This window comes from Natator depressus, chromosome 3 (assembly GCF_965152275.1).
Source record: "Natator depressus isolate rNatDep1 chromosome 3, rNatDep2.hap1, whole genome shotgun sequence".
NCBI lineage: Eukaryota > Metazoa > Chordata > Testudines > Cheloniidae > Natator > Natator depressus.
The window spans coordinates 41,870,225-41,891,280 of NC_134236.1; the positions used below are offsets into that span (position 1 = coordinate 41,870,225).

The 21,056-nt window shown below is 39.9% G+C and overlaps 1 protein-coding gene across 9 annotated transcripts in view; it reads left to right on the plus strand.

The window, feature by feature from the left end:
• The window catches only part of DLGAP2 (DLG associated protein 2), a 705,175-nt gene that overhangs the window by 632,558 nt on the left and 51,561 nt on the right, over positions 1-21,056 (plus strand). For all 9 annotated transcript variants that reach the window (XM_074947769.1, XM_074947771.1, XM_074947768.1 and 6 more), the window contains 2 exons: positions 3,318-3,465; positions 11,666-11,885. In XM_074947769.1, the coding sequence (XP_074803870.1) occupies positions 3,318-3,465; positions 11,666-11,885 (368 nt within the window). The remainder of the gene's footprint in view (positions 1-3,317; positions 3,466-11,665; positions 11,886-21,056) is intronic.

Here is a 21,056-nt window from a genome sequence, read left to right on the forward strand (position 1 = left end):
TGAGATAAATACAGTGTCCAGTGGTTGCCCTTAAATGGGAAAAAACATAAAAGAAAAAAATTAAGGGCATCTACAAAGGTAAATAAATAGTTTTTGCTAGCTCTTAAGTTTTTTCTTGCTGTGTCTCTATCCTTCTTGTCCTTCTTTGGACTTGTTCAAAATCCACTGTATCTTCAAGGTGAAATGACCAAATCTGTTCGCAGTACTCCAGAAGATGCCATGCCATGCCATTGTTCAGTTATATCATCATAACACAGCATGTTGCCCTCTTTAGTTGCACATGAGCAACCAGTTTAGTATGCTAAGTGCTGTGGCAGAATAGGAAATCTGCACTGAGCAATTCTCAATAACCCCTAAGCCTTTCTTCTTAGGGCAGTGGTTCTCACACTGTGCTCTGCAGGGCAGTTGCTGATAGTCTAGGCAGAGCTAGATGTTCCTTGTTTCCAGTTCCTGTTATGGATGCTGGGCTGTCTATTGGGAAAAGAGCCTGGATTCCTGGGAAAGCAACTGAAGAGGCAAAGAGCTGGTAGCCAAGTCTCCTCCATTAACATCCACCACTACAAAAGGGGAAGAGGAGAGGAAATGGCTGCAACCCTCATGACTGGAATGTGTGTATATGTACTATAGAGCTCTGCTGTATGGAATGTTAGACCTTCTCCAGCATTTAGCAGTGTCTTGGCCTCTGCTATTGGTCTGTGAGGAGAATATAAGATCTTCTGGTACTAAGAATAAATTACAGTTATCTTCTCGATCAAGTGGTAGAACTGTGACCTTTGGCTGTCACAGTTGCACAATTTTAGTCCATAAATAATATTGGTCAATCATATTCCACATTCTGATCAGCAGGAAAATGACATAACAAGTTTATTAATTGAACCCCATATCTACAAATACATTTCCAGTGAGGACAAATTAGAAACCAAACTTTGACGCTTATTTCATTTTATTTTAAAAAATGATTTTTATTTTAATTTATTTTAACACTATTTGCAATAATATATGTGGCGCATTCAGCAGCCTGCTGAGAAGCAGACACTGGGATCAGAAAAGTGATTTTTCCTTGGCAAAAAGGCAGTCTTTGACTTTAATCCACTGCTACAATGGCGTGGTGAGGAAGTACAGTGGTGCAAACACAGTATGTTGGATGATGAGGCAGACCATGCCTCCAGCAACGTTGGGTCAGAGCACAGAGCAGCTTCTGCTACATGCTATATGTTGTAACAGAGTGCATGGAATATGTGCTGTCCCCATGACATACCAACATAGGGGGAAAGGAACCATATTGCAGCCCATTTTGAGTTTCCTAACACTGTTGGGGTTTGTTGGTACTAGGATATTTTTTTAACCCTCAAATGAATTAATTGCCCATCTGCCGTGGGTAAAGAACAAACCTAGCATTCCATTTCTGTGTTCTTGTTTATACGGTGCCTAGCACAGTACAGTCTTGGTCCATGATTGAGGCTCCTAGATGCTACTATAATACAAATAATAATAATTAATAATGATAAGATTCTGCTAACTTGGGACAAAGAACTTTACTTCACCTGGGGTAAAGAATAAATATTGGTAGTTTGCATCAAATGTTTGTGGAGTGTTCAGACTGGCACCAATTCGCTAACTACCTCAAATTAATTGCCAATTAACTCAAGATAAAAGAAGTCTAGTGTTGCCATATCTTGTTGGCATTAGAGTTCCCTGTTCCTAGTGTGCCTAGACTGTGCATGGTGCTTGAGCATGCTGTAAATGGATGCGGAGGCTCACTGCTCTTTTTCCTGCACTCTGTGAACATGCACAGATCTAGTCCCAGGCCTGGAATGCAAGTGCCGGTTGCTTTAGTGCCCGTGCTAGTGCATGAGGTGTAAGGGAGAGGGAGCAATGAGAATCTTTGTCCCAGAAGCATGGAAGGAAAGACAAGATGTGAGGGATGTGGTTTAAGTGGGCAGCAAATGTATTAAATTGTCTAGGAACTACAGCTTGTACAGTGCAGGGCATGATTCCTTTCTTAGTCATTAGGTGGAAATGAGTCAGACCCTAAGCCCTCCACAGCTCATCCCAGCCCGTTGCTGGGATACCACGGCCCTCCTCCCATCTGAGGGTTAAGGGGCTGAGGAAAGGGTGTTATCCCCTTGCTGTACCATACATTGGGACCCCCAACCCCATTCCTCAGCTTCCTTAGGTGATGCTTTCCCTGAGTCCCCTTCCAATGCCAGGTATCACACTGGGCTCACCACTGGGTATGTGAGCTCCTGTGGGAAAAGCAAAAAACCCCACCCTGATCAATCCAGCAGTGAGGGGAACATTCCTTCCCAGTCCCATAAAAGTCAGTTACAGCAATGGGCATAGCAGACCAGGCCTATGTAGTAAAACTGCAGACATTGGCAAGGGGAGAATTGAGGGCAGCTGCTTTTAACTCAAGCTGCCTAAAAAGCTATGACTTTACAGTGAGATAATGACATGCAGTATCCTGCTGTAAAATCCTACTGGAGACACGGCTCTGTAGTTTTTAATGTGATGTAGCTAGGGGAGGTCAGCTGCCGCTGGGAATATAGTGTTGACCTTGCTTAGCTACATCATAGTAAACCCTATTTGTGTCTTTTCTCCACTAGGAGAGCAAGAGAACTTAATGCAGGTTAGTTATCATGTTTAAAGAAAAAAGAAAACTTTTTTGGCAGGGAAGACATAGCCAGTGTCTCTTTAAACAAGACCATCCTCTGGGACAGGAGGTTATGGTGGTGGTGTAAGGTCTACAGTACACTCAGGGAAAAGTACCTTGAGAGGTGTGTTGTAAAAAGACCGGTTCAGGAGATTTATGCGGTTGTGTTGTGTGCCATTACAAATCATGTTCTTTAGCTGATCCACAGGATATTTTGATCTTCTGTAAATGTATTGATACTTTTAACCTATAAGGCATCTTGAAATCCAGCACCTTGATGAAACAAGATGACAGAGAAGAGTGATTTTTATCCCTGTAGATACATTTCCATTCCTGCAGTAGTTGTTGTTCATATTGATGTTCACATTTTATTTTAGTAAAATGTAACATTTGTAGCCAGGGGAATATTAGTGATATTAATTTACAGTAAAAATGCTGAATGCTTCAGATCATTTTGGTAGTAAACTTAAGGCCAAATTCTCTGCTTATATTAAATGATGCAGCTCTCCTGACTTCAGTAGCACTGTGCCTTTTACGTTGATCAAGAATTTGGCCCCAGGGAGTGCATTTATGATGCTAATACCAATTGCTGTTTTCAGTGTCATAACTGATTCCATCTGGAGTTTTTTTTATAGCCTCCTCTTTTTTCCCCTTTCTTTTATAGTCAGAGCTACCTTCAAGCTGCAAGTGATGTGCCTGGGGGCCACAACATGGATCCCTCCGCAAACTACAATTCCCCAAAGTTCCGATCAAGGAATCAGAGCTATATGAGAGCAGTGAGCACACTCAGTCAGGCCAGCTGTGTTAGTCAGGTGGGAATCTATTGTTAAATCTTTTACTGTGGGCTATTTACATATACAGGACTAGCTACTAAAAATGGAAAATTTGTTTTTCTTGATTAATATTAGAGGAGTGAGGATGTAAGTAGTCACAAAGTAATTCAAGCTTCAAGTAATTTAATATTGAATGAAGATGGTATGATTAAAAAGAGACAGTCAAATTGCAAATTATGCCAAAAAACTGCAAAATCAGAATTTCCCTTTTAAGAAATCCACCCTACATATAAATATATACAATGTTGCCTTTTAGTTTCACTGGGTTTCCACTTTGTCTTGTACAGGAAGAGGGCATGAACAGGAACGCTCAGAGGCTGTTCTCTAGACCATTCATTATTATGTATACCTCTCTCATGTCACCTTTTCATCTTCATACCTCTCTAAATTAAACAAACCTAACCTTTTCAATGTCCCTTCATGTGCAAGTCTGTCCAGGCTTTTAAAAAATGTCATTGCCCCTGTCTGGACATTTACCATTTCTGCTTCATCCTTGTCGAGATGGGATGACCAGAATTCAGTGAGGTATACCATCACTTTATATAATGATATTATGTTAAGTAGTATTCTGTTTCTTCCTTAATATACATTAATATCCTTTGCCTTATTTGACAATCACTATGCATGGAGAAAGTGTTTTTCATTGAGCTGTCCATAATGATGACTAGGACCTTTTCCTAACTCATTAGAGTAGTGTAGATGATGGTTCATATTCTTTCAGGATGCGCAACCTTGCTATTGTCCACAATGAATTTCATTTGCCATCCTTTGCTCAATTAGCTTGCTTAATTAGATCCTACTGAAGTTCCTCACTATGTCCTTCGGTCTTGACCAACCTAAATAATTTTGTGTCATCTACATATTTTGCCATTTCACTGTTCAATTTTTTCCAACTCAGAAACATATATATTAAATAACACAGAATATAAACTAAATACATTCAGTTAACAAGTTCTGAGCCTTTGCTATTTCCTGGTCCCTTCCTATGACATCGCACTCTGCATGTTCCATCAATATGATAGCAGTTCAGTGTTTTTATTTCTGTTATATCAATGGGTTCCCTTCCCACCCTCTACTGCTCAGGACTGAATTGAGGGATACTGATGGACTATATATTTAAGAAGTATATATTCACTCTTGCAATTTGTATTTTAAAATTATTATGTTGCAAGTGTCAACAAACTTTGTTTGAAAAAAGTAGTAAGGAATTTCATCATGTAATTATTGACTGAGGCCAAGGTTTTCAAATGTTACAGGTGATTCTGGGTGCCTCCATTTGTGGGTGCCCAACCTGAGATGCCTTCAAGGGCCCTGATTTTCTCAAAGTGATGAATGTTAATATTTGAATTAAGCACTGTTAAAGTATCTCAAATTGGGAGGCTCCAAAAATTACTAGTCACTTTTGAAAATCTTGGCATAAGTTATCATAACTCTCTTGGTCAATTGTGTAAGCAAAAGATGATTTAGAATAAGTTTTTTTTTCCCTTCCCAGACTTCATTTATTAGAAATATAAAAATGATAATTTTATGAAGGACAAAATAATTCATTTCACAGTGGACTTAATTGCCAAGATGCCTTTCTAGAAAATTAGAATAACAGCCTTTCATGGGGCTCAGAGGTTCTGTAAGAAATTTCTATATGCTTGATTAATGAAAACTATGGAAAATTTGCAGTGATTTTTCCCCCAAAATGAATAAAAGTTATTGACCACAATATATAATAAAAAGCAATAACATCCAGATGTGGAGGCTGGTGAGGTTATGAGGTTGACTAGATATTTATATGATTTTGTTTCTTTCATTCTGCTTTAATAAATGATTAAATAAAATACATATTATTGTCATTTACTGCTCTCTCCATTATTCAGCTTCTAAATTCTCTTTGGATGAATATTATTTCCACTTATCCAGCCAAATGCTACAATTTGATATTTAGTACATTCCTAATAATTATCCGAGAATGTCTCCAAAATGAATCATACAAATTCATGGTGAAATTAACAATTGTCCAGTGTAAATAGACATAGTAAATGGACATAGTAAAACTAAGCTCTTTTTTAACACCAAGCACTTGACATTAATATATTTCAGTCCATGTTGTGATTGGCTAAATAAAAATAATAAAAAAGAAAAATATGACGTGAATAGGGCTAGAAAGATTGTTTAAAAATGAAATCAGTATGTAGGAACTGATGCTCAGCTGATTTTAAATCAGCCTAATTCACTATATTTAATGGAGCAACACCAGTTAACACCATTTATGGCTGTGACACATGGTATTTACATAGTTTCTGTCAGTACAGAGCGGATTATTTCTGTTGGGGTTTCCCCAAGATCTCTTCCACTGCGTTCCCTAAGAATTCAGTGTAATTCCAGTTTCATCACTTAAACTTCTTTATTTGGCATACAGCAAACCTGCGCTGAGTTAATCAGACTGAACCATAAGGGGTGGGCATAGGGTATACCTATGGTACACAGAAACCCCCTTTCTATATATACATACATTCACTTTACATTGCATCACTCATTTTGGCATTGGCTTGGTTGCTTTGTAGGAATCACTGCCTGTACACCATGCTCTGTCCACTCACTGTCCATGTACAACTTACTCTTTTCCCCATGACAACAGTAGTTTTAGTAATTTGAACCAACATTAATAATAGGCTCGGTGTACGAACTGGGGTGTGCAAGTTTGCCTCCTCTGGTATAGCCCACTAGAGTGTAATTCTACATAGAATCCTAGAAATGTAGGACTGGAAGCTACCTCAATAGGTCATCTAGTCCAGTACCTTGCACTCAAGGAAGGACTAAGTAACAACTAGACAATTCCTGACCGGTGGTTTTCTGACCTGTTCTTAAAACCCTCCAATGACAGAGACACAACCTCCTTAGGCAATTTGTTCCAGTGCTTAACTACCTGCACGCTTAGGAAGTTTTTCCTAATGTCCAACCTAATCCTCCCTTGCTTCAATTTAAGCCCATTGCTTGTTCTGTCCTCAGAAGTTAAGGAGTACAATTTTTCACCCTCCTCCTTGAAACAACCCCACTCGTTCTGCCCTGCCAGCTTGATTGTGAACCATTGATACAACTCTGTGGGAATGGTTTTTCCAACCAGCTATGCACTCAACTTTAGGTAGCTCCATCTAGGCTATATTTCCCTAGTTTGTTTATGAGAAGGTCATGCAAGATAGTATCAAAAGCCTTACTAAAGTAAAGGTATACCACATCTACCACTTCCCCACATCCACAAGGCTTGTTACCCTGTCGAAGAAAGCTATCAGGTTGGTTTGACATGATTGGTTCTTGACAAATCCATGTTGACAGTTACTTATCATCTTATTATCTTTTAGGTGTTTGCAAATTGATTGCTTGATTATTTGCTCCATTATCTTTTCAGGTACTGAAGGTAAGCTGACTGGCCTGTAATTCCCCAGGTTGTCCTTATTCCCCATTTTATAGATTGGCACTGTATTTGCCTCTTCTAGCCCTCGGGAATCTCTCCCATCTTCCATGAGTTTTCAAAAATAATCACTAATGGCTCAGATATCTCTTCAGTCAGATCTCTGAGAATTCTAGAATGTATTGCATCAGGCCCTGCCAACTTGAAGACATCTAACTTGTCTAAGTAACTTTTAACTTGTTCTTTTCTTATTTTAACCTCAGATCCTACCTCATTTTCACTGGCATTCACTTGTTAGACGTCCAATTGCTATTAACCGTTTTGGTGAAAACTGAAACACAAAAGGCATTTAGCACTTCTGCCATTTCCATATTTTCTATTATTGTCTTTCCTCCTCATTGAGTAATGGGCCTACCCTGTCCTTGATTTTCTTCTTGCTTTTAATGTATTTGTAGAATGCTTTCTTGTTTCCCTTTATGTCTCTAGCTAGTTTAATCTCATTTTGTGCCTTGGCCTTTCTAATTTTGTCCCTACATGCTTGTGTTGTTTTTTATATTCATCCTTTGTAATTTGACCTAGTTTCCACTTTTTGTAGGACTCTTTTTTGAGTTTCAGATCACTGAAGATCTCCTGGCTAAGCCAGGGTGGTCTCTTGCCATACTACTTATCTTTCTTACATAGTGGGATAGTTTGTTCTTGTGCCCTAAATAATATCACTTTCAAAAACTGCCAACTCTCTTGAACTGTTTGCTTCCCTTGGTATCTTACCTACCAACACCCTGAGTTAGCTAAAGTCTAACTTCTTGAAATCCGTTATCTTTATTCTGCTGTTTTCCCTCCTACTATTCCTTAGAATCATGAACTCTATCATTTCATGATCACTTTCACCCAAGCTGCCTTCCACTTTCAAATTCTCAACCAGTTCCTCCCTATTTGTCAAAATCAAATCTAGAACAGTCTGTCTCCTAGTTGCTTTCTCTACCTTCTGAAAGAAAAAATAGTTTCCAATGCATTCCAAGAACTTGCTGGATAATCTGCCTTGCTGTATTATTTTCCAAATGGATATCTGGGTAGTTGAAGTTCCCCATCACCACCAAACCCTGTATTTTGGATTATATTGTTCTTTTTTAAAAAAGCCTCATCCACTTCTTCTTCCTGGTTTGGTGGTCTATGCTACCATGACATTATAGGCTTGCTCTGCCTTTAAAGCCTCCTTCTGTAATTTTAACTTTGCTTTTATTTTAATTACATTATAAAAACTGGTACTTTTCATTTATTAATACAGGAAATGTAGGTATGAAACAAAATATAGGCCAATTAAAATAACATTTCCTGGGTCTGTACCAGGAGTGGTCTTCTTCAGCCACCACACAATACTTATTACCTCCATGAGCAGTTTTTACTTCACCAGTGCCCCAGCATTTCAATTGTACTGTGAAATTTAGAGACTGTTCCCCCAGAATGAACATACATGCTGACAACTCTGTCTGTAAACCAGTACACCTGCACCCATAAGTGTCTCCTAGATGCCAACAGCAGGACAAGTCTGGGGCTTTCCAGATCTTGCATGGTCTTTCCACAGTATTTGAGGAGGGAAAATAAATTTCTTCCACACTGTATGGGTTACAGTGGTTTTACATTTAACTTCATGGTATTGGACCCTAGTTAATTTTCGTGCCCTTCTCCAACTGGTGTTACCTATCTTGTGCCAAATTTTTAACTTTTATGTGGTGGTAAAAGAGGGCAAGTTTTTCTTGATCCATATCACTCGAGGCTGCTTTTACTTTGTATAGTATGTATCCCTCATATATTACACAAGATATTATTATTAGAACACATTGACTTAATGCCATACTTCTTTAAAAGCAATTACAGCAATATGTATACTATATAGAGTGTAACATAAACTTACTAAAATCTCAAATAGCTAAAATACAAAAACCGCTGTATTTTAGCAACATTTTGTTTTACTGTTGTTACTTCCTTTTTTCTTTCTCTTTTTTTCTTTGCGTTTTAGCTACTTGAGATTTTAATAAGTTGACTGTTACACTTCACTTTTTCTGACAGGAAGTTTTTTTAAAACATTTTTTTCTTTTTTCACAGTTTGCTGTTTGAGCTGATCAATGCCCCTTGCATTGCTTTAAATTATTTTTTTACACAGGTTACATTTCCACTACTTTGCTGTACCCAGGTTGCATTTCCCCTACTACATTCAGAAGCAGTTAAGCCATACAGAAATCCCTAATTCCTTCAGTGTTTTTAACTAACTCATCCATAGTCAGACAATTTAAATCAGATTGTCCCTATACCTGCAGCAGCCAGCACAATTAATTTATTACAGACACAAAGTGCCCCACCCCCTTTCTTTAGAGTGGCCGTAAGTCATGTTGGAGAGAAAAGCATAGTGGTGGTAGTTGTCACCACTTGACCTTCCTTTGCATAATTTGATTACTAAGAATTTCACTAGGCATGACTGCACTGAGTTATATTGCCATAACTGGGTTTCATTATTAAACCAAGTATTCTTTTTTCTTTCTTTCTTTTTCTTAACACTTTAAAGTCCCTTTTAACATTTTATACACTAAACACTAAATAGTTAGGGGTAGTAAAAAGTAATAAAGTCCTTTTTAACACTTTATTACTTTTACTGCCCCTGACTATTTAGTCCCCTCCAAGATCTCCAGTGTTAATTTGTGCAAAAATTTAGCTGCATGTACTTTTTTTAAAGTACTCACTTCAGTTTTTCACTGTTTAATAAGACATTTCCCTAGACCTTACTAGCTACCAAATTCTGGGACTGTAACCCTTCTATTTTATTTCCTAGAGTAACACATTTCTTACTGACTTTTCCTCAGTGGTCTAAGCTTATTTTTTATGATTTTTGCTCTTATTTCTTAAGTTAGTATACTTTGCCTGCACAACTGTACTCTCTAAATTGAATGGCTGCTTTTTACTTTGGATTTTTTTTAACTTTTTAAGGAGTCTTTTCCATTTAGTTTCTTTCCTCCTCTTACAACTTTGATTTGCTTTTTATGCTTTTAGCATTCATTTTTCAAAGTAGTACATTTTGTTTGTAATGTTTTAGCCACTAGAAATAATCCTTGTAAAGCTGCTGCTTTGATCTGGGCTTTCTTTGCATTAATATAAAAACAAACACACTAGATACTATTTTTATGGCTGCCAATGGATCCTATTTTTTGAAAATGTCAGTGACATTCAATAGACCTCTGCTGTGCTTTGCCAAACATTATTTTTAAAAAAAAATTGAATACGACTCCCTGGAGTTTCTTTTTCACCTGGATCCAGTCTCCCTCTAATCTTTCTCTATAGGGTCCTCCCTTAGATTTAATCCACTTCTCCAGCATGATACTAACTTCCTCATATTTAAACCCTTAAACCCTACCAATGCCATTTCTCTTAATGCTAGGTTGCGACCCTCATACTAAGGGTATATATGTTACCAGCTCTAGACGAGCATATCCAAGTCACGGCACCACTATGTTAGGGTTCCTCTGAGGCCTCTTCCACTTAGTTCCTCATGAATTCAGTCTGACTCCAGTCTTGTCAGTTTGGTTCCTTTATTTGGCATGCATCAAAGCTATGGTGAGTTGATCCTACTCAACCGTAAGGGCTGGGTATGGGGTATACCACACATCCAAAGTCACACAAAAAAACCCTTCCTTTATATACATGTACACATCACATTTCATTCACTAGACATTCCATCATGTGTTTGGGGTTTGACTTAGTTACCGTACTTTATAGAAACCAATCCCTGCCCCCTGCACTGTCCATGTACAGCTTACTGTTTACCTCATCTTTATGGTCCCAGCTTATCTTATCCATTGTTATTTTGTCCATTGTAAATGGTTTCCTTGGTGTCCCCTAGCTAAATACAGACATTCTGTTTCCAGCCTGCTGGTCTATTTACCTCCCTAATCCTGTCTCTAGAGAAAAAAATAAGGCCTCGCCCATGTCCAATTACTCATGGACCAGGTACTGATTTTTGTTGACAATTTTTAATAAAAAAGGTCCAGAGTGCGGTGTTAGCTCTCAATCACAGACAGACACTTCACCATCCCAATCGAGGGCAACTCATACAGCTGCAGACGCATCTGTTCTGTTGCAATGCAAGTGGCAAGTGATTCTTTTCTTCTGTCAGTTAGCACACTTTGGGCTTAAATTGTGGCACTGGGTGACATAGATAGCTCCTGGAGCTCCCGCACAGCAAAGGGAAAAGAACAATCTGCAACATCCCCTTTAAAGGGTGCTGTACACACACAGCAATGTGGCCAGTAAATTTGTTGAGTTGTGCACAGAAGGTACTATTCAGCCCACTTCTCCACTATGCTTGCAGGCTAGGGTAAATATAACTCAAGAGTCTGAAAATTCAGACTCATTTGATTCAATGTCTCAGGTAGAAGACCAGATATAATTAAATGGTATCGAATGGGTCTTGTCTCTCCAGTTGTGATAGTGGATAGATTTCCTAATCAGTGTATAGAGATTTGGATTGTTGGATGTATCTGTTAGTGTTCTTCATATTTATTAAATATAAATAAACCAAATGGAAACTAACGATGGTCATCTAAAACATACTATATATGGCTAATGTAAAGTGCTAAAATGTGAATGTGTTCAGAAGGGTTTCCTAATCTTTAATTATTTGCTAAACAGTTCTTCATCAACGCACAGGTGTCCACTTGAGAGACGTTGAAGCCATGATGATCACAAAACAAAGCAAGTCAAAAATCAAATGCATTGTTGTTATTTATTCAGATGAGTGAAGCAGAGGTCAATGGGCAATTTGAGTCGGTGTGTGAATCAGTGTTTAGTGAAGTTGAAGCTCAGGCAATGGATGCCCTTGACCTCCCTGGATGCTTCCGAACAAGAAGCCACAGTTACCTGAGGGCCATTCAGGCAGGTTACTCCCAAGATGATGAATGTATCCCTGCTATGGGATCTTCCAACATCACCTCAACTGTCAGGTCAACAACAGGTAAGAAAATCTATTCTGGCCTCCTTCACATGTAAAAATAATCAGGATGGAAAATGGTGCATGAGACTGAAAGCCTGTTTTTCCGTGTGTAATTATCATAATTGATATTGTCTTTTATATTGATATAGTACATTGAGAATCAGGCCTTTCTTTAATATTGTACTGTAGTGCCTGCATGTTTGAATGTGTAATTTTGAATAATTTCATTTTCATTAGAACTTGTAAGTGGGCCTGGAATATAATGGGCCTGAATTTGAGCCTAGACTTAACTTCACCTGCTTTGCTCATCTGCACAGTTTTGCAAGTGCAAATAATTGCAGGCAAAAAATGGTGTTATTTAGATATTTAAATAACTGATTGCACCTGCCTATCTTGAAGTTAAACAGCTAAAAGAGATCAGTTACATTCACAATCAGTTAGGCCCTTAAATTGCCGGTGCAAGAAGGGAAGATGGGGTTTAAATATCTGGTCCAAACTCTTAGGGATAGGGTAGGGTGTAACTTACTTAACTCTGGAAAGGGTATGACAGATAAGGATCATATACAGTGGCATATTTCACGTATCTTCACTGTTACTCATTATCATTCATTATTATTCCACTCATTTTTAGGATTCTTTCACACCTTTAGAGCTACTTTTTTTTCTTTTAAGTTGCTTAACAAAGAGATTAATTTTATTATTTTATTATTTTAAACTGTCATTTATAGAGAAAGGTGAGCAAAGATTGTACAGATAAGTTAGAAAACTAAACTGAATCCATTATAACATTTGTGAAGTTATCCAAATCTATTTTTACATTCCCAAATATATTCCTGTCACTCTCAGTGATACTGACCTATCCTCATATTGCTGAAATGAGATTCCACATTCACAGAAAGTAAAAATATAGCCCAAACAAAAAATGAAACAAGCCTACTTAAATTGATTTTTGACATATTTACTATACAGCAGAGCAGTAGGAGCTTTTGAGCAGAAAGCAATTGTTGTCTTTCATTATCATTAGCATACATTGCTACCAAGAGCATTCTGTGTTATTTTATCTTCAATGTATCATTTTATACAACACAGCTTAATGGGATATTGTAAGCAACTCCTAAAATACAAATAGTTATTGTTACTTCCCTCACCACATGTATACACATTTCCATCCCACATTTAGAAGCTTTAATAACTCTGTCATCAAGGGATAAAATATATAAAGCAATAAAACTTTTAATAGCCACCAATGGGACTACATTCTTCCCAGCTGTTGTATAGCACTGTATGATGAATATGAAGATACTGTTGCATGGACTGAGACCAAAGCAGTCAAACATGGGTGCCTAAATATGGATTTTGGTACCTGACTTTAGGCACCAAAGTTAGAACATTTCTAGATCTAACTTAGAAGACAAGTTGGTTGACTTACCTACCTGAGATACTGTGACTTTGCATTCCAACTTAAACACAGCCTTCCCATTCAGGAGAGCACTTTCTTTTTCCTGGAGTCATAAAGTTGAATAGAATATGATATGTTTGGCAAAATCATCAGATTAGACAATAAATATGACTGCGTCCCATTGTTCTTTCCTCATGAAAAATGCTATACATTGATTAGCAGTCTGCTGGTTAAATTATGTGGTTTTGAAAACTCTAACCTTCATTTCACGCATGATTTCCTTCCTATTTCTGGAATGATTTATCAGATAGATTTTGTTGTCTAAATACATAATATTTCTTATTAGTCAAGGTCAGGGAATAGTGACACCATAGCAAAAAAAAGACAATAGGAAAACTGGTCATTAGAAATGGGGCCCTAAAGAGAACTCTGTTTCCAAATGCCATAGACTTTAGAAGGTTCCGAATCTGGATCTGTATTCAGATTTTTCAGTTTGTGACATTCTCTAATAAAAATTATTATCCCTGTGCCACGGAACAAGTTTGTTCGTAACTTTTATGGGGTTACTGACCTAAGACAAATATTCAAATCAGAAATATTTATTAGATTTGCAAGTGAGAGCACTGATTATGTGGTTCAATATTAATTGAAATTTCCAGCTTCCAAACAAGTCATTAGCTGTAAAACCATGGAATAACTGTTTCATATTTCTGTCTTCAGCATTTAGCACTTTAGAGACAGATGCTTCATTTCATATTATTGCTACATTTCAAATAACCCCTTACTTCCTCCTTTACTTATCTGAAAATTGTAAAAGAAGTTATTAGATACAATACAATGTAAAAGGCTGGCCAATATTTAACATGCCCATAGGCTTCTTTCAAATAAAAGCGACAAAGGTTAAAGTTCCATTTCAATCTTCAATGTAAATTCACCCTTTTGAATCTTTAGGAAGATTAATTTTGGTCAGATTTTTTTCCCCGCTGCTGCTATTATAAGCCCTTCTTGGTAAAGTCATTAAAGCCATTTCTTAGAAAATTAACAGGAAACACAATTTCATTATTAGTTTAAATATTAGTAATAGGAGCCGTGGCTGCCTTTTATCAATGTTGTAAAGAAATGAAATTGTAGCACAGACTAGAAATTGTAGCACTAGACTTAGCTAAAAGATTTAATAATGTAAGAGAAAATGTAAATATTTCATCTCTGAATTTAATTATGGAACTATCTATTTTGGATGTATATTTATATATACATTTATAAAACTTAGTTTGTCAAAAGATGCTTACAAATGTGGATAGACACATAGGTTTCATTCAGAATGGCAGGAAAACTACCGTTTTATTCAATAGTACGTGGGACATATTTGCTCATCCTGTTAGAAGCATTAGGATGTCCTCATAACATTTGGAAAGAGGGTTACCATAGTCAACTCTTCCAATATTTAAACCACTTTCCAGAGACATACGTGATCCCAGGACGTGCTCTTGAGTACTGATGATTACTATGGTTAGCTTTTTGTGCCGGTAAACTGGGCTATCCATTGGACGAATCCATCCTTGCTTGTCAGATTGATTTTTTTCTTCTGTGGGAGGAAGCAAAACTCTCTCCTAACCTCAGCCAGGTTGTAAAACAGGGTTATTTTTTGCCATACCACCTAAACAGTGAACTGAGGCTACTTACTTGGTAGAATTCAAAATGATGTAATCTTACTCCAAGAAAGGAAACACCAGATTAGCGATGAATGTGAACATGAAGACTCAGGGACAGTAAAAATACTTTTGGCCTTATCTAAATCAGGAAGAAGCCAGTGCCCCACTCATCCTTATGGTCCAGTGAGAATAAGTGACAATGACCCCAAAGCAGTCCACATTGTTGGAGGCCAATGGTAAATCCCACTCGTCTGTATGACTCTTGCCAAGACTAATTATGCTTCACTGTGGTTAAGAACTTTCTGTCCATCTTCTATAAGAATGGCCAGAAGTTGGGAATGGATGGATCACTTGATGATTATCTGTTCTGTTCATTCCCTCTGGGGCACCAGGCACTGGCCACTGTTGGAAGACTGGATACTGGGCTAACGGACCTTTAGTCTGACCCAGTATGGCCGTTCTTATGTTCCATTGTTTTGTTAAATGGATAATGTTGTAACCTTTCTGCCAAGTGGTGGCAGTAGCAGGAAAGGCTGAATTCAATTTTTAAACAAAACCAGCTCAAGCCCCCACCCAGAAATCTGGGAAAACTAAACACCACCCCTGGGCACCTGTGATAGGCATTACTTTCCTACTTACAAGCATTGAGTCTGTGTATAACAAAAGAAAATTTTATTAAGGGGAGCATTAATGCTGTGTTGTCCAGCATTAATCTGGGAAAACAATGACTCGGCAATATGCCAACAATAAGTAAAACACTTGCCCCATTGTATCTTGGGCAACACTTTGCCTCAGTTTCCCATCTTGTGCTGTGATAGTTCAGTGGACAAATGTCCCTTTAACATTCCACTCCCCACTGTTGCACCTCACTCACAGTTTGTTGCTTGAGCTCAATGAAATCCCTGAGTCCAGGGGTGTGCTCAAGTGGGTTAACCTCCATCCCCAGGGGAGTGGGGAGAGTGAACAAGTGATCTCTTTGCCACTGTAGCTATGTACACTCTTGTTTACATATCACAAACTCTTCTTTATAGCTAAGTTCAAAATCAAACATGCATACCCCCAAACTTTTCCCAGGACAACACTGGCCTGAAAGGAAAAATATAGCTTAAACTGACAGCTTACTTTCCTGTCTCAGCGAGAGACCCTTAATATTTCTGGATCTCTGCAGGTCTGTCAAATTCTCCTTATGAGGGAAGAAAGCTACTAATATACAAAATCTGCTTCCCAGCATGCTGTGCTGAAATCCTGCTCTATGACTCTCAGCATTGCCAGGAAACTACAATGCTCAGTGTGTCCTCATTACTGCAGGAATATGGAGCTTGTACCGACCTACACTCTGAAACTGTGGCCTCAGGCTCTAAACAGAGTTAGCAGCCTGGATTTTTCTTCCAAACTGCACACTACAACCCTGAGACCACTTCTTCTTCCTTGTTAGCTGCCTTCCTTGTTGCCCAGGTATGTTCCCAGAGTAAAAACCTAGAATGCAACACTGCTGGGCCCAGTGGATTTTTTTCAACAGTTTAAAAGGCCAGTACACTCCATTTCCAACCACTTACATTCTTTTTTTCAGGCAGCAGGGAGTGGAATTACTTCAGACCATAGGGGCGAGGGATAGCTCAGTGGTTTGTGCATTGGCCTGCTAAACCCAGGGTTGTGAGTTCAATCCTTGAGGGGGTCATTTAGAAATCTGGGGCAAAAATTGGGGATTGGTCCTGCTTTGAGCAGGGGGTTGGACTAGATGATCTCCTGAGGTCCCTTCCAACCTGATATTCTATGACATAGTTCTGAGGTTATTCAACGGTTTATTCCATCCAATTCACACTCTGCAGTCTCCTGACCTTCCCTTCCTAATACTTCTTCAATGATCCCTATCAGGAGAAAGCACTAAAGAATGAAATCATCTGCCTCCTCCAAATGCTTGCTATAGAGGAGGTCCCTCAGCAGCAAAGGAGAGGGTTTCTATTCCTGTTACTTTCTTATTTCCAAGATAAAAGGTGGATCAAAGTAACCTGAACAAGTACATCAAATGGTGACACTAGCATCCATAGTCCCATCTCTAGGGCAAGCCGGGTGTCTGCTGCTTCCCCCTTGCCATTCAGTAGTGTTCCGGGTGTGTGCTGCCCACTAAAGGTTTAGATAGAAGATTTGTGTGTGTGTGTGTGTGTGTGTGTGTGTGTGAGAGAGAGAGAGAGAGAGAGAGAGAGATTAGTTGATCCTAATGCCTTAATAGGAAAAAAAAATCCCCAAACTATCAGTTAAAATAAAACCAAAAGAGGAAAAAAAACCAAAAAAACCAATCACATTCAAACAGAGCTGATCTGCATAGTAATCATCTTCCTGTGTGCCCTGAAGCTCATTAAACTGGTCTTGGAGCACCACCAAAGGGAATGAGGTCCAAAGCCAGGGGCTCTTAAATGAAAAAAGACCCAACTCTGGACTAGGAGAATTTTACCCCAAAGGAATGAATAACGAGTGCACTGCAGTTGATCTTCACTGAGTCACTGGGATGTAAGGTGAGAGGCTGTCTCTCAGACAGGAATCCCAGACCCATTTAGGTTTTAACAACTGGAGGGAAGGGTTATATTGGTATAGCAGAAAACTCTTGCTCTAGAGGGTGGTAAAGTGACCAATAACCAGTTCTGGAACTTGTAAGGTACCTGTTCCTTGGAATCATTCACCATAATTTGAACCAGTATTTGACCCTTTTCTGTCAGCTGGTAGCTGGGAGAATCTATGGATTAGCAAATAGCCACTGGTGAATAATGGGGAATTTGTTTAGTTAAATGAACCTATCTCAACCAGTTGCACTCAGACTAGTAAAGGGTACAATAAATAGAATTCCATATTTATTAAACTATTGAACTGTAATTCCAAATCCAATTGGTCACATAGCACGAGATAGTTTCAGTTATAGCTAGGGCTCTACCAAATTCATGGCCATAAAAAATGCATCACGGACCATGAAATCTGGTCTCCCCCAATGAAATCTGGCCTTTTGTGTCCTTTTACCCTATACTATATAGATTTCACAGAGGAGACCAGCATTTCTCAAATTGGGGGTCCTCACCCAAAAAGGAGTTCATAGAATCATAGAATATCAGGGTTGGAAGGGACCTCAGGAGGTCATCTAGTCCAACCCCCTGCTCAAAGCAGGACCAGTCCCCAATTAAATCATCCCAGCCAGGGCTTTGTCAAGCCTGACCTTAAAAACTTCTAAGGAAGGAGATTCTACCACCTCCCTAGGTAACGCATTCCAGTGTTTCACCACCCTCCTAGTGAAAAAGTTTTTCCTAATATCCAACCTAAACCTCCCCCACTGCAACTTGAGACCATTACTCCTTGTCCTGTCATCTTCTACCACTGAGAATAGTCTAGAACCATCCTCTTTGGAACCACCTCTCAGGTAGTTGAAAGCAGCTATCAAATCCCCCCTCATTCTTCTCTTCTGCAGACTAAACAATCCCAGTTCCCTCAGCCTCTCCTCATAAGTCATGTGTTCCAGACCCCTAATCATTTTTGTTGCCCTTCGCTGGACTCTCTCCAATTTATCCACATCCTTCTTGTAGTGTGGGGCCCAAAACTGGACACAGTACTCCAGATGAGGCCTCACCAATGTCGAATAGAGGGGAACGATCACATCCCTCGATCTGCTCGCTATGCCCCTACTTATACATCCCAAAATGCCATTGGCCTTCTTGGCAACAAGGGCACACTGCTGACTCATATCCAGCTTCTCGTCCACTGTCACCCCTAGGTCCTTTTCCGCAGAACTGCTGCCTCGCCATTCGGTCCCTAGTCTGTAGCTGTGCATTGGGTTCTTCCGTCCTAAGTGCAGGACCCTGCATTTATCCTTATTGAACCTCATCAGGTTTCTTTTGGCCCAATCCTCCAATTTGTCTAGGTCCCTCTGTATCCTATCTCTGCCCTCCAACGTATCTACCACTCCTCCCAGTTTAGTATCATCCGCAAATTTGCTAAGAGTGCAATCCACACCATCCTCCAGATCATTTATGAAGATATTGAACAAAACCGGCCCCAGGACCGACCCCTGGGGCACTCCACTTGACACCGGCTGCCAACTAGACATGGAGCCATTGATCACTACCCGTTGAGCCCGACAATCTAGCCAACTTTCTACCCACCTTATAGTACATTCATCCAGCCCATACTTCTTTAACTTGCCGACAAGAATACTGTGGGAGACAGTGTCAAAAGCTTTGCTAAAGTCAAGAAACAATACATCCACTGCTTTCCCTTCATCCACAGAATCAGTAATCTCATCATAGAAGGCGATTAGATTAGTCAGGCATGACCTTCCCTTGGTGAATCCATGCTGACTGTTCCTGATCACTTTCCTCTCGTGTAAGTGCTTCAGGATTGATTCCTTGAGGACCTGCTCCATGATTTTTCCAGGGACTGAGGTGAGGCTGACTGGCCTGTAGTTCCCAGGATCCTCCTTCTTCCCTTTTTTAAAGATTGGCACTACATTAGCCTTTTTCCAGTCATCTGGGACTTCCCCCGTTCGCCACGAGTTTTCAAAGATAATGGCCAATGGCTCTGCAATCACATCCGCCAATTCCTTTAGCACTCTCGGATGCAACTCGTCCGGCCCCATGGACTTGTGCACGTCCAGCTTTTCTAAATAGTCCCTAACCACCTCTTTCTCCACAGAGGGCTGGCCATCTACTCCCCATGTTGCAATGCCCAGCGCAGCAGTCTGGGAGCTGTCCTTGTTAGTGAAGACAGAGGCAAAAAAAGCATTGAGCACATTTGCTTTTTCCACATCCTCTGTCACTAGGTTGCCTCCCTCATTCAGTAAGGGGCCCACACTTTCCTTGGCTTTCTTCTTGTTGCCAACATACCTGAAGAAACCCTTCTTGTTACTCTTGACATCTCTTGCTAGCTGCAGCTCCAGGTGCGATTTGGCCCTCCTGATTTCATTCCTACATGCCCGAGCAATATTTTTATACTCTTCCCTGGTCATATGTCCAACCTTCCACTTCTTGTAAGCTTCTTTTTTATGTTTAAGATCCGCTAGGATTTCACCATTAAGCCAAGCTGGTCGCCTGCCATATTTACTATTCTTTCGACTCATCGGGATGGTTTGTCCCTGTAACCTCAACAGGGATTCCTTGAAATACAGCCAGCTAACCTGGACTCCTTTCCCCTTCATGTTAGTCCCCCAGGGGATCTTACCCATCTGCTCCCTGAGGGAGTCAAAGTCTGCTTTCCTGAAGTCCAGGGTCCGTATCCTGCTGCTTACCTTTCTTCCCTGTGTCAGGATCCTGAACTCGACCATCTCATGGTCACTGCCTCCCAGATTCCCATCCACTTTTGCTTCCCCCACTAATTCTTCCCTGTTTGTGAGCAGGAGGTCAAGAAAAGCTCCCCCCCAGTTGGCTCGTCTAGCACTTGCACCAGGAAATTGTCCCCTACGCTTTCCAAAAACTTCCTGGATTATCTATGCACCGCTGTATTGCTCTCCCAGCAAATATCAGGAAAATTAAAGTCACCCATGAGAACCAGGGCGTGCGATCTAGTAGCTTCTGCGAGTTGCCGGAAGAAAGCCTCATCCACCTCATCCCCCTGATCCGGTGGTCTATAGCAGACTCCCACCACTACATCACTCTTGTTGCTCACACTTCTAAACTTAATCCAGAGACACTCAGGTTTTTCTGCAGTTTCGTACCGGAGCTCTGAGCAGTCATACTGCTCCCTTACATACAGTGCTACTCCCCCACCTTTTCTGCCCTGCCTGTCCTTCCTGAACAGTTTATAACCATCCATGACAGTACACCAGTCATGTGAGTTATCCCACCAAGTCTCTGTTATTCCAATCACGTCATAATTCCCTGACATCACCAGGACCTCCAGTTCTCCCTGCTTGTTTCCAAGGCTTTGTGCATTCGTATATAAGCACTTGAGAGAACCTGCTGATCGCCCCTCATTCTCAGTATGAGGCAGGAGCCCTCCCCTCACAGACGTTCCTGCCTGTCCTTCCTCCCGGTATCCCGTTTTCCCACTTACCTCAGGGCTTTGGTCTCCTTCCCCCGGTGAACCTAGTTTAAAGCCCTCCTTACTAGGTTAGCCAGCCTGCTCGCAAAGATGCTCTTCCCTCTCTTCGTAAGATGGAGCCCGTCT